Source organism: Anopheles maculipalpis, chromosome 3RL, assembly GCF_943734695.1.
Source record: "Anopheles maculipalpis chromosome 3RL, idAnoMacuDA_375_x, whole genome shotgun sequence".
NCBI classification, from domain to species: domain Eukaryota; kingdom Metazoa; phylum Arthropoda; class Insecta; order Diptera; family Culicidae; genus Anopheles; species Anopheles maculipalpis.
Window position 1 is genome coordinate 11783696 of NC_064872.1, and position 11383 is coordinate 11795078.

Here is an 11383-nt window from a genome sequence, read left to right on the forward strand (position 1 = left end):
GTAAACTAAATCTCAGTAAGTTTACCGCCAGCATCAGTTGTGTGCATCTTTTTGCACTGGATTTTTATTCGATTCGATTAGTAATAGTTTACACTCGCACACATTTTGACTCCCTTTCTCATTACATCATATGCAAAATTTAATACAACTCTAAGTACAATTGTCTGGCGCTTGTGTGCTGATGCGTCCAAGCTCCAAATTCATGGTACGCAACAGTGGATGCGTACCACAGCCACATTTCCCTCTAAAATCGTCCAAATCCAAAGCCCACACCATACCACCGCCTAGGTTCATTTGCTTCACAAATTGAGTTTTTCTTCGGATCTCGTCCACATCATCGTACGACACCCACTGGCTTCCACTGTACGCGTACGGCCCTATTCTACCTTGGGGGTCCCGCCGGACGGACCAACCCTGTCGGTTAACCTTGTCACAGATTTCATAAAACGACAGGAATCCTCCTGCCCGTGTGAATTCTCCTGCTTCACCCGGACCGTACGATTTTTCGTTTAACCCATTCCGACGCGCATCGGCAAGCGAAAACGACTGCCCGTACAGTGGCATACCCATGACCAACTTGCGCGACGGTGCTCCCTTTTCTATCCAATAGTTGATGGAAAAGTTGGCATTAAAATAATCGTAAGTATCACCAGGATAGTAGTACAGTGGTGCTACATGCCCCGTTTGTTTGTCCCAGTTACCGTGGAAATCATAGGTCATGACCGCAATCCAATCGAAGTATTCCGCCAACACTGGCACATCATACCCGGCATCGATAACCATCTTGCTGGGAGAAACAGCGGCCGAAAGGAGCCATCTTCTCGGTCGGAACTCAACCGCAAGTTCCTGCACCAACTTGGCGAAGCCCTCCTTTTCGTCGGGATATCCCTTCTGACAATCGACCTGCCAGCAAACGGGATACTCCCAGTCAAGGTCCAACCCGTCGAAATCGTACTTTTCGATAAATTCGACGGCATGCTTCACAAACCGTGCTCTAGCCGTGGCATCTCGCACCAGCTTGCTGTACTTATCGCCCAGCGAATCGTTCCATCCGCCCAACGCTAGCGTTACCTTCGCTCCTTTGCGCTTTTGCTCCACAACACGCTCGTAGAAGCGATTGTCTATATCGGCCCACGAATCGTGAGTTTTGATCGTCAGCGTTTCACGATCAAGCACAGCAAAACCGTACACGATGTGTGTGCAGAGTGTACTGTCGATATCATCGGGTGTATACTTTCCATCTCCTTGTCGGTACCAGGCCCAGTTGGTAAAGTAACATACTACTTTATATTCGCTATTGCCAGGACCTAGTTCATTCGATGGAGGAACTGGTTTTACTGTAGTGGTAGTGCCGACAGTTGTTGTAGGTCTTTCGGTTGAGCGTCGCGTAGTTGTTGTCCGTCGAGTAGTTGTTGCAGGACGTGTAGTTGAAGACATCCAACTAACATCTTCCGTCGTACTTGTGGAGCTCGTTGAAGTAACTGGACGCTGCTTGTTTCTACAGTTAGTATTCTCCTCCCAGTCACAGTATTCATTGTTCCAGACTGTGTTTGGAGGGCATCTACGTAAGAAAGGAACACCATGAATTACTGATCTATCCGTTATCGAGCACCAAAACCTTCTTCTCCTTACCTTTGCTCATAGCGTTTGCCATGCTGGCAAACGTAGTACTTGGAGCAATCCGATTCGTGAGGAACGAACATTCGCCCATCGCATTCACTAGTCGAGTGATTATGATCGAGATCATCAATCGATGGTGTTGATGGTCTTCTCGATGTGGTTGTACCACTAGTCGGTCGACGGGTAGTTTTTCGTGTAGTTGACGCAGCCTTTGTGGGCCTTGTCGTTGTAGTTCCGGAAGTGGTTGTAGGTTTTCTCGTGGTCGTTGTTGTAGTCATGGTCGTCGTCGTCATCGCGGTAGTTGGACGATCACTTGGACGTTCCGATGATGATGGTTTGCTTGATCCTAGTATGCATTTTGGCCCCGGACCAGGATAGTTTCGCAGCACACGATTGATGGTGCGCAACAACGGGTATTCCTCACATCCACAAATATTGCGGAAATCGTCCAAATCGAGTGCCCAGATCATAGCTCCTCCAAGACCCATCGCCTTGATAAACTCGCTTTTATGGCGTATCATGTACTGATCGTCGAACGAAACCCACTGATCGCCTTTGTAAGCGTACGGACCCATTCGTCCCTTGCGATCTCGTACAACGTTCCAGTTCTTCTTGTTGATGTTAGAGCATATCTGTAATAAGGATTAAATAAAACCATAAAATATTTATAAAATCTTTGTTTTTCCTCTAGAAATACCAATCACTCACCTCGTAATATGACAAGAACCCTCTCGCACGTGTTTGATCGCCAGCTTCTCCACCTCCATAAGTCTTAGCGTTCAGGCCATGATCATTCACATCCGCAAGCGAGAACGATTGGCCGTACATTGGCATACCCATTACCAGCTTCCGTGGATCCGCACCCTGCTCTATCCAATAGTGGATCGTAAAGTTGGCATTGAACGTTTTATCAACATCATCCGGATGTTCGTACATCGGTGCAACATGCCCCGTTTGTTTGTCCCACTGACCATGATAATCGTACGTCATCACAGCGATCCAGTCCATATAATCGGACAACGTACGTACGTCGTATCCAGCGTCGATCACCTTCTTGCTCGGAGATACCGCCGACGATAGCAGATACCCGTTGGGTTTAAAGGCAGTCGCCAGTTCCACCACTAAGCTTGCAAACCCTTCCTTTTCATCGGAATATCCCTTCTTGCAATCGACTTGCCAGCAAACGGGATACTCCCAGTCCAGGTCTAATCCATCGAAGTTATACTTGGCAATGAATTGCATCACATTGTCCACAAAGCGCTTTCTTGCCTGAGCACTACGCACCAGCCGACTGTACTTATCACCAGCCGAATCGTTCCATCCACCAATGGCAACGGTCACTTTCTTTCCCTTCTTTTTAAGCTCCACGACACGCTCGTAGAATCGATTGTCTATGTCTGCCCAAGAATCGTGCGGTTTAATTGTTAGTCCTTCGCGATCGAGGACGGCAAACCCGTACACAACGTGGGTACATAGGTCGGCATCGATATCTTCGGGAAGATATTTCCCATTACCTTGCCTATACCAGGCCCAATTCGTAAAGTAGCAAACCACTTTGTAGTCGTCCGAATCGACCAAGTTTTCCTCCACCTCTGAGCTATCGATTGGACTTGGTTGCTGTTTCTCTGGAGAACCAGAGATATCAGGTTTTGATTCCATTTCGAGGGCAATGTTTTCCACAGGTTCTGGTACAATGGCCGCTGCAGAGAAGAACATGAATTATTGTGGTTGGGTGACTAGAGTGTATTTTGTAGTACTTACGAAGCACATCGGCACCATTGGGTGCTTCCCGAAGACCCTCTCGTATGGCAGTAAGTAATGGATGGCTTCCGTGCCCGCAGCGATCCTTGAAGTCGTCTAAATCCAGTGCCCAGATCATACCACCTCCAAGATCCATAGCTCTTATGAACTGTACTTTCTTCAGCAAAGACTCTTTATCGTCGAACGATACCCACTGGTTGCCCTTGTATGCGTATGGGCCCATTCTTCCAAGCTCATCTTGCACCACCGTCCATCCTTTGTTTTGTATACGATCACAGATCTAAAGCAGGATCACACGATTATTAATTCAAATATACAAATGGAAGCATTTTGTAAGTGTGTCTTACCTCATAATACGCTAGAAATCCTGCAGCTCTGGTGAATTCTCCTGCCTGGCCAGGTCCTGGTGCTTTGGCGTTGAGCCCATTCTTCTTCGTGTCGGCCAGCTGGAAAGACTGTCCGTATAGCGGCATACCCATAACAATCTTTCTCGACGGTGCTCCCTTTTCGATCCAATAATTGATTGAATAGTTCTGCCAAAAGTGAAATTAGCGTAAGTACCTGATAACATCTACCAAAAATCGATCTTTCCTTACCGCATTGAAGAAATCGATCTCATCCTCGGGATGGTAGTACAGCGGCGCTACGTGCCCTGTTTGCTTGTCCCACTGTCCATGGAAATCGTAGGTCATTACTGCAATCCAATCGAAATACTTAGCCAACGCTGCAACATCGTACCCTGCGTCGATAACCGTTTTGCTTGGCGAAACAGCAGCCGAAAGCAACCAACCGCGGGGTTGGAACGCCTCCGACAACTCTCGTACTAGCTCGGTAAATCCTTCCTTTTCATCAGCAAATCCTTTCTTGCAGTCGACCTGCCAACAGACCGGATATTCCCAATCCAGATCCAAACCCTCGAATCCATACTTTTCTAGAAATCCGATAACGTGCTCCACAAATTTCGATCTCGCCGAGGAACTACGCACCAGCCGGCTGTATTTATCCCCAGCCGAATCATTCCATCCACCGATGGCAAGGGTAACTTTCACCCCTTTCTCCTTTGCGGCGACTACACGGGTGTAGAATTTGTTATCAATATCCGCCCAAGAGTCGTGCGTTTTTATCGTAAGCGAGGAGTAGTCTAGTACCGCGAATCCGTACACAATGTGCGTGCAAAGATCGGTACGTATGTGATCGGGCGTGTACTTGCCGTATCCTTTTCTGTACCAGGCCCAGTTAGTGAAGTAGCAAACCATCTTATAATACCCCGACAGAGGCTCTAGCACTGGCGGAGGTGTTGATGGACGGGCCGTGGTAGTTGTTGTGCGCGTTGTAGTAGTGGTCCGTTTCTCGGTAGTCGACACAACGTACTGAGGCCCATCAATGTCCTGATCCGAGCCCTGCCAACCACCGTTCTCATCGGAAATGTTTTCCGTACTCTCCGGGATGCCACCCTGCGAGCATTTGGCATTGGAGGGCCAATCGCAAATCTTCAGCTGCTGGTTCCAGTGAAGCCCATCGGCACAGCTAGCCGACTCCAACCGACCCCAGTTACACACCAAATACTGATTACAGTCACCCGGATACGGGACGTGTGAATTACCATCGCAAGGATCATCCTCCGACAGAGCCTTCAAAGCGCCAAACGTTGTTAACAACCTAAAGTATTGCTCATTGCTCACACAGTTTACGTTTTCCTCCCAATCGCAACTCTTATCCATTTGGCTCCAGTACAGCCCCGGACCGCACTGTTGCGCCACCTTCTTTTCGTTCACGCAAATGTAGAAACTGTCACAGCTCTTGTGCGGATAGTACTCGCCATTGTTGCAATTTTCCGTAGGACGACTGACAGGCTTTTTCGTGGTGGTAACAGGCTTTTTGGTGGGTCTTGTTTGGCTGGGCGTGTTTTGGGCCACCGTTGTCGTTCGACGTGTCGGACGGGTCGTTTCTTGTGTGGTGGTGGTGGTGGTCGTAGTGGTTCGCGGTGTAGTCGTACGTCTTGAAGCGGGTCTGGTGGGTCGTGATGTTGTTGTAGTAGCTGTCGTTGTTGTAGTTACTGGTTCCTGTGTTCCCATGTCCATTTCACACTTAGCTGACGCAGGCCAATCGCATAGCTTGGCAGCATCATTCCAATGAAGACCACCGGCACAGAACTGCTGCTTAAACTCGGACAGAACGCAACGGTAATAGGAGTTGCAGTTCGTAGGATGTGCCTTGTACTGATTGCCTTCGCAACTTTCAGCATTGCTGAGTTCTGGCATCACAAGACCGGGCACTGGAATCGTTGTGCCGACAGTTGTCGTTGGAGGACTGTACGTCGTTGTCGCTGACGTAGTCCATCTCGTTGTTCTGGGAGTGGTAGAAGTGCTAGTGGTAGAAGTTGTTGTAGAAGCAGTCATAGACGTTGTGGTAGTCGTTCGTCTCGTTGTTGATGTGCTTTCCGGTGACCACGATGGCCAGGTGGTATGAGAGTGTGCCGGTGTAGATGTTGTACTTTGGATACCACTATCCGGACTAAACGTCATCTCCGCTGGTTTTGGAGTAGCTGGTTGTGAAGGCCTCGAACAGTCCATCCCAGACGGTACAGGCGTATCGAGCCGCCCCAAAGCTCTGTTAATTGCTCTCAGCACAGGGAACCGTTCCTCACAGCATCGATTTTGATAATCGTCTAAATCGACAGTCCATGCAGCAATTCCACCAAATCCAGACTTCATCACATAACGCGCCTTAGCCGTGACCGATACGGGATCATCGTATCCAACCCACTGTTCACCATTGGTAGCGTATGGACCCGATTTCATCTCAGGATCTCTGCCTACCTTCCACTTCTGTTTACGCACTCGCTGACAAATTTCATAGTAAGCCAACATACCCGGCTGCCTCGTGTCATCACCGGCTGCTCCGGGTCCTGTTGCAGGACTTCCCTCACCTGGCGTCGCTCTAGTAGTTTGTGCCAATTTAAACGTTTGTCCATAAAAAGGTACTCCAACGATGAGCTTGCTCTTGTCGGCACCCATCTTAACCAATAACTGCATCGTGTAGTCGGTATTGTACTGTGGATATTTGTCGTACGAACTTCCATACAGTGGGCTCACATGTCCCGTTTGTTCCTCCCAAGAGCCATGATAATCGTACGTCATAACGGCCATAAAATCGACGTGCTTCGAAAGCTCAGCGATATCGTACGATACCATCAGAACCTCCTTGTACCCCGAAATGCTTGTACTTATCAGCAGGCCCTCCGCCGAAAATGCTTTTCTAATTTCTTGAATAAGCTTACTAAAGTTGGTCCTGTCTCTATCGGAACCCTTCGAACAGTCACTCTGCCAGCAGACGGGATAGTTCCAGTCCATGTGCAACCCAGAAAAGCCGTGTCTCTTCAGGAAAACGATTGCATTTGTTATGAAGTTTCGTCGATTGGCCGGTGAACTAACCAGCGCCGAATATTTGTTGCCCACCGAATCGGTCCATCCACCCAATCCTAGCAATACCGGCACTTCACCAGCAGCCGCTACCGTCCGATAGTACATATCTGTGGAAAGCAAGGAACTCCTGAAAAACTGAAGGAACCCCTCTCTCATATTTAAACACCCTCATACTCACTGTTGTCGAGGTCGGCCCAACTATCGAACTCTTTCATCATAAGCGTTGTCGGGTCCAACGTCGCAAACGAATATATGATGTGCGTACACAAGCTAGGCTCCAGGTGTTCTGGCACAAACTGTGCCTCACCTTTGCGATAAAAGCCCCAGTTGGTCATGTGGCACAGTACTTTGTATTCGTCCGATGCAGCTTTCTGAGCGGCGGAGAAAATTTTGCCATACGAATTTTGTACCATCGCTACATCCTTACTGCTTAGCAGCTGCTGGTACGGTGATCCTGCCCGATATGGCATAGGCATATTGGCCGGTTGCGAGGGTAGTACATAGGCGGCATACTTATCCTGGAAGGATAGCACGCGAAAGCTTTCCACGTCTTTCGTGTCGATGGGTACCAGTTTGATCTTTTGCTTTTTAATGACATTTTTCACCTGACTGACCCTATCCTCTATTTCGTGATCCATATTCAGGATGCGGAACTCCACCGCGTCACGCAACGGTAGACGTTCGTCGATGCTGAAATAAAATACGTTAAAGGTCCATGCAAGAAGCTACATTAGAGCGCAACAAACACTTACAGATTCGCGGGAACACTCTCGACGGCACTACGCAATGGTAAAGACTCACTGCCGAACTCATTGCTTTCCTCGTTGGCCACCTGTTTCTCAAATCCGTGCGGTGGAATCTGTTCCACGCTGCTGCGAAAGAAGCTGATGGGTTCCGACTGTTCGATTCTTATGGCGGTCGCTGTCAGTACCAACCAGGCACCAACAATGGTCAGCTGGAAGAATGAATCACGTACGTTCAGACATCTGTTTGTACTTTCCCTGCACGTACCCCATACTAACCCCTTTATATGGCAGAAGACTCATTCTGATGCTTTCACCCTGTCAGCGAAGCATTGGTTCTGCATGAAGAGACAAACAAAAGAAGTTTGTTGATTAACAATTCAACAAAAATCAATTCACTGAGCTCGCTCAATTCAGTCCAAAAAAATAATAAAAAAAAACTCTAAGTGGGTCGCCTTGGCCAGAGAATGCAGACTTGCAAAGTTGAATGCAGAAAGCAACAAACAAAAAAACGGAACACAGAAAATTGTTTCAAGGTCTATGTCATTGGCCCACCCATTGGGTGATGATTGCCGTCGACGACATGAGAACTGGTTTCGCAGGCAACAACACGTGCCCATTCAACTTCAACATCTCCGTGAGAGCAAAGAACTGGCGAACATAAGGAAAATACTACGTAAGCTATGATTCAAGTCCATGGCTACACACGGTACCGCTAGCATTGGGCACGACCTACAGCAAAATCTGCAGCAATCAACGACGAAAGAACGCTGAGAGCACCCACCGGGCTGAGCTGAGAGATGTAATACGCTCGCCACGATCATTCATCTTTTTTTTTTTTGTTGCTTCTCAACTCCAGCTATCCTCCAACATGAACACTACTGCTTTAGATGATCTTACATGCGATCGATATGCTTATGAGAACTGTCGGATGAGCCGGAGACGGAGGCGCACACCCAACAAGATACCCCCAACTTGACCAATGCCATAGGTATAGAGGGCGTGCGGGAGTCATCGGTTGCGATAATTATTGATTCGGAGCTCGTACCACTTGCACACGTCCGAAACCCGACAACCATGAGGATGATATTTTGGGGTAATGGTCAGGGTTGAAACGAATATTGTTGTACCATGGGGGGGCCAGGCCTTCGGATGTGAAACGCACTGATATTTGTGGGTCAAACTAATGGAAGCTTCTTTTTTTTAGAACAAGTTCTAAAACATTGCAACTATGTGTTCTAAAAACATGTTGGATGCACTTTTTCTTGACTTAACGACCCTTTTCTATTCTCGGTTACCACATAGTTGGATAGTCATGTCAGTCCTCACTAAGGGGGGAACGGGTCCGGATTGGATTTGAACTCCGGTCATCATGTGTGAAGGCTAGTGAAGCTGTAGCTTCACCACCGGCACTTAGAACTGCAATATAGCTTCCACAAAAACGATCGTGCCACTTTCTCCACCACATATGAACCACAGCTTATTTAATGCCCTTTTTGTAACCCAAAACACTGCATTTTATGCACTCTAATTGCACTCTCGTCATCCCGTCTTCATTCTCGGTAATATATTATCCCATAATTTAAACACTAATGATCTGCTGAGCGTGGTACATCCAATGATTCATTCTTTATTCTTCCCGCATTTCGATTTCTATTCTTCTGCTGGGGAATCGAGGTCACTTGGACAGTCCATAACGGGGTTCGTGCGGGGTTTTGTCCACGCAATTTTATTCCTCTGCTCAGCACGTTCTGTTGGCAGATTTGACTTTCACACAACGCTTCGGCAAGCTCGTAAGAAAATGTCTGACACACATCTTTTTTTTTTTAATTGTCTTATCACTCAACTTTATTTATATTAAATTTTTTGTTTTACTTTGTTGATGAAGAACTTTTCACTCACTTTTCACGGAGTTTACTTGTTTGTTGCAGTTTTCATATTCTGCGATCACCAGTGCTTCAATGTTGCATTATGTCGCATGCATATTAATTTTTACACCGCACCATGCGCACCATCAGTCTCACACGTACGATCACATTCAATTCCGATAGCAGTTGTTTTAAAAATTTCACCAAATCCCGAATCTTGAGGGCTTCACAGGGCCGCCACTGCCCATATACATAAATATCACACTAACCTTTATACTACACGCACGCACACTTCCCACAATGGCAACAAGAAGCAAATCTGCTTTGGACCACACACTGTTTCTCTCTTGCACTTGCTTATTACACTTGCGAACACTATCCTGAGCACCGTACGCACCGCAGCAAGAGACGCCAACGAACCGACTAATTCTTATTCATCCCGAACACCTTCTTTTATACCCGTTCCGTTCCGGCAGTGTCCAGCGCCTGGAATGGCGCGCCCGGTAACGAGCGGGTGGCAGAGAACTCGTTCTCGGGAACCACTGTATTTTACTTTTTGGTGGTGTTCTTCATTTTGTTTTAGTTGATTATGAGTACGATTAAAACAGATCTGCACAACCAATCCACCAAGGAGCACCAAGGAGTTTGTGGGATTGTGGATTTTTATTTTTAAATATTTAATAACTTTTTCTTGGTCTCTCTCTCTCTTTGGGTCATTCAACTGGTGGATCCTTCGTTGAGCCAGGTTAATTGCGAAACGGAAGTAGCAGATATTAATCTTTGAGGTGTGCTCTGCAAGTCAGGTCCGTTCCGGACGTTCTTTATCGGCCATCTAGTAGTATACGGAGCGTCGTCTAGAATATTAACTGCTACAGGGTGGAACAGATATTAGATCCACGTGTTTTCTTATACCCCCTGGATGACATTGAGTTAGTAAGCATGAGTAAAATCTTGTATCTGCCGCTGAACACCGATTGTAAGTCTTCGCGCATCGGAGTGCACTGTAGCTCCAAGGATCGCGGAAGGTTTTCGATTCTCTTCCCACTGACGCATCGAATGATAAAACACGCCAACAGACCTGCCGAGGTGTCCGCATGCACGGAGATTCGCCTGTAAATGGGTGTATTCGTAAAGTGCTCTAATTCATCCGGCGACCGTTGCATGCAGCCAGGCAAAACTGAACGAACCGGTATTCGTGTATTCCACTCCACCGAAAGGCTGTTGGTCGCCCTTGATCTTCAGCCCAGCATATTACGCCACAGGAACGCAAGGAGAGGGCCGAATCCTTTGGGCACGATTTGAACTGGGATTTTTGCTTCCTACGATCGTCACGATACCATATGGCTTATTCAAGTTTCGCCAAACGCACCAACTTGCGTAGGTGCTCCCGAATTCTCGTGTTCACAGCATCCATCGATTATGGGGTGGAATTCTGAATAATGTTACGCAAATTGGTAAATACATTCGACGAAGCCGAAATTTACCGTTGCCTTTCGGTAAAAAAGCTTTCCGTTTTGCTATCGAAAGCAACTTAATCTGTCTTATGCAAATTGGGATTCCGCGCGCGCGCGCGAATCTCGCATCCCCGCTCCGGTTCGAGAATGTGAGTGTGCAGAGTTGGAATGGATCTTTTGGTTTAGCGATGCAGTGAGATGTTTTCTGTTTGTTCGATACAAAAAAAAAGAACAAAAATGAAGTTTGGGAGACATCACCGCCATCGCTGTTTCGGTGAAGAGAGGATTTTTCGGGATGGAAACTTAATCCGGACGGAATTAATGAGCACGATCATGTTACAGCTGTTCCTCAGGGTCAATGACTTGTTGTTTACTTTGAGAAGTGTCATCATACATGTAAGAAAGCAACATTTACAACTTTGTTGGTAATTGTAATGAAATATTAATTTAAATAAACAACATGGAGACGCCCAGTTAATGTTTGAACCTTCTTTGACAGTCGACATTTCGTT

At 47.1% G+C, this 11383-nt stretch overlaps 2 protein-coding genes across 2 annotated transcripts in view; one reads left to right on the top strand and one right to left on the bottom strand.

The window, feature by feature from the left end:
- LOC126564882 (protein limb expression 1 homolog) overlaps positions 1-11383 on the top strand; it is a 508128-nt gene that overhangs the window by 49973 nt on the left and 446772 nt on the right. The gene's annotated exons all lie outside the window — the stretch shown is intronic.
- LOC126563747 (probable chitinase 10) lies at positions 78-7867 on the bottom strand. Its single transcript, XM_050220447.1, has 9 exons — positions 7829-7867; positions 7559-7761; positions 6985-7496; positions 3978-6913; positions 3729-3914; positions 3382-3661; positions 2329-3320; positions 1633-2252; positions 78-1561 (listed from the first exon to the last, which is right to left on the bottom strand). The coding sequence occupies exons 1-9, from the start codon at positions 7850-7852 to the stop codon at positions 151-153; spliced, it is 7164 nt and encodes a 2387-aa protein (XP_050076404.1). The 5' UTR covers positions 7853-7867; the 3' UTR covers positions 78-150.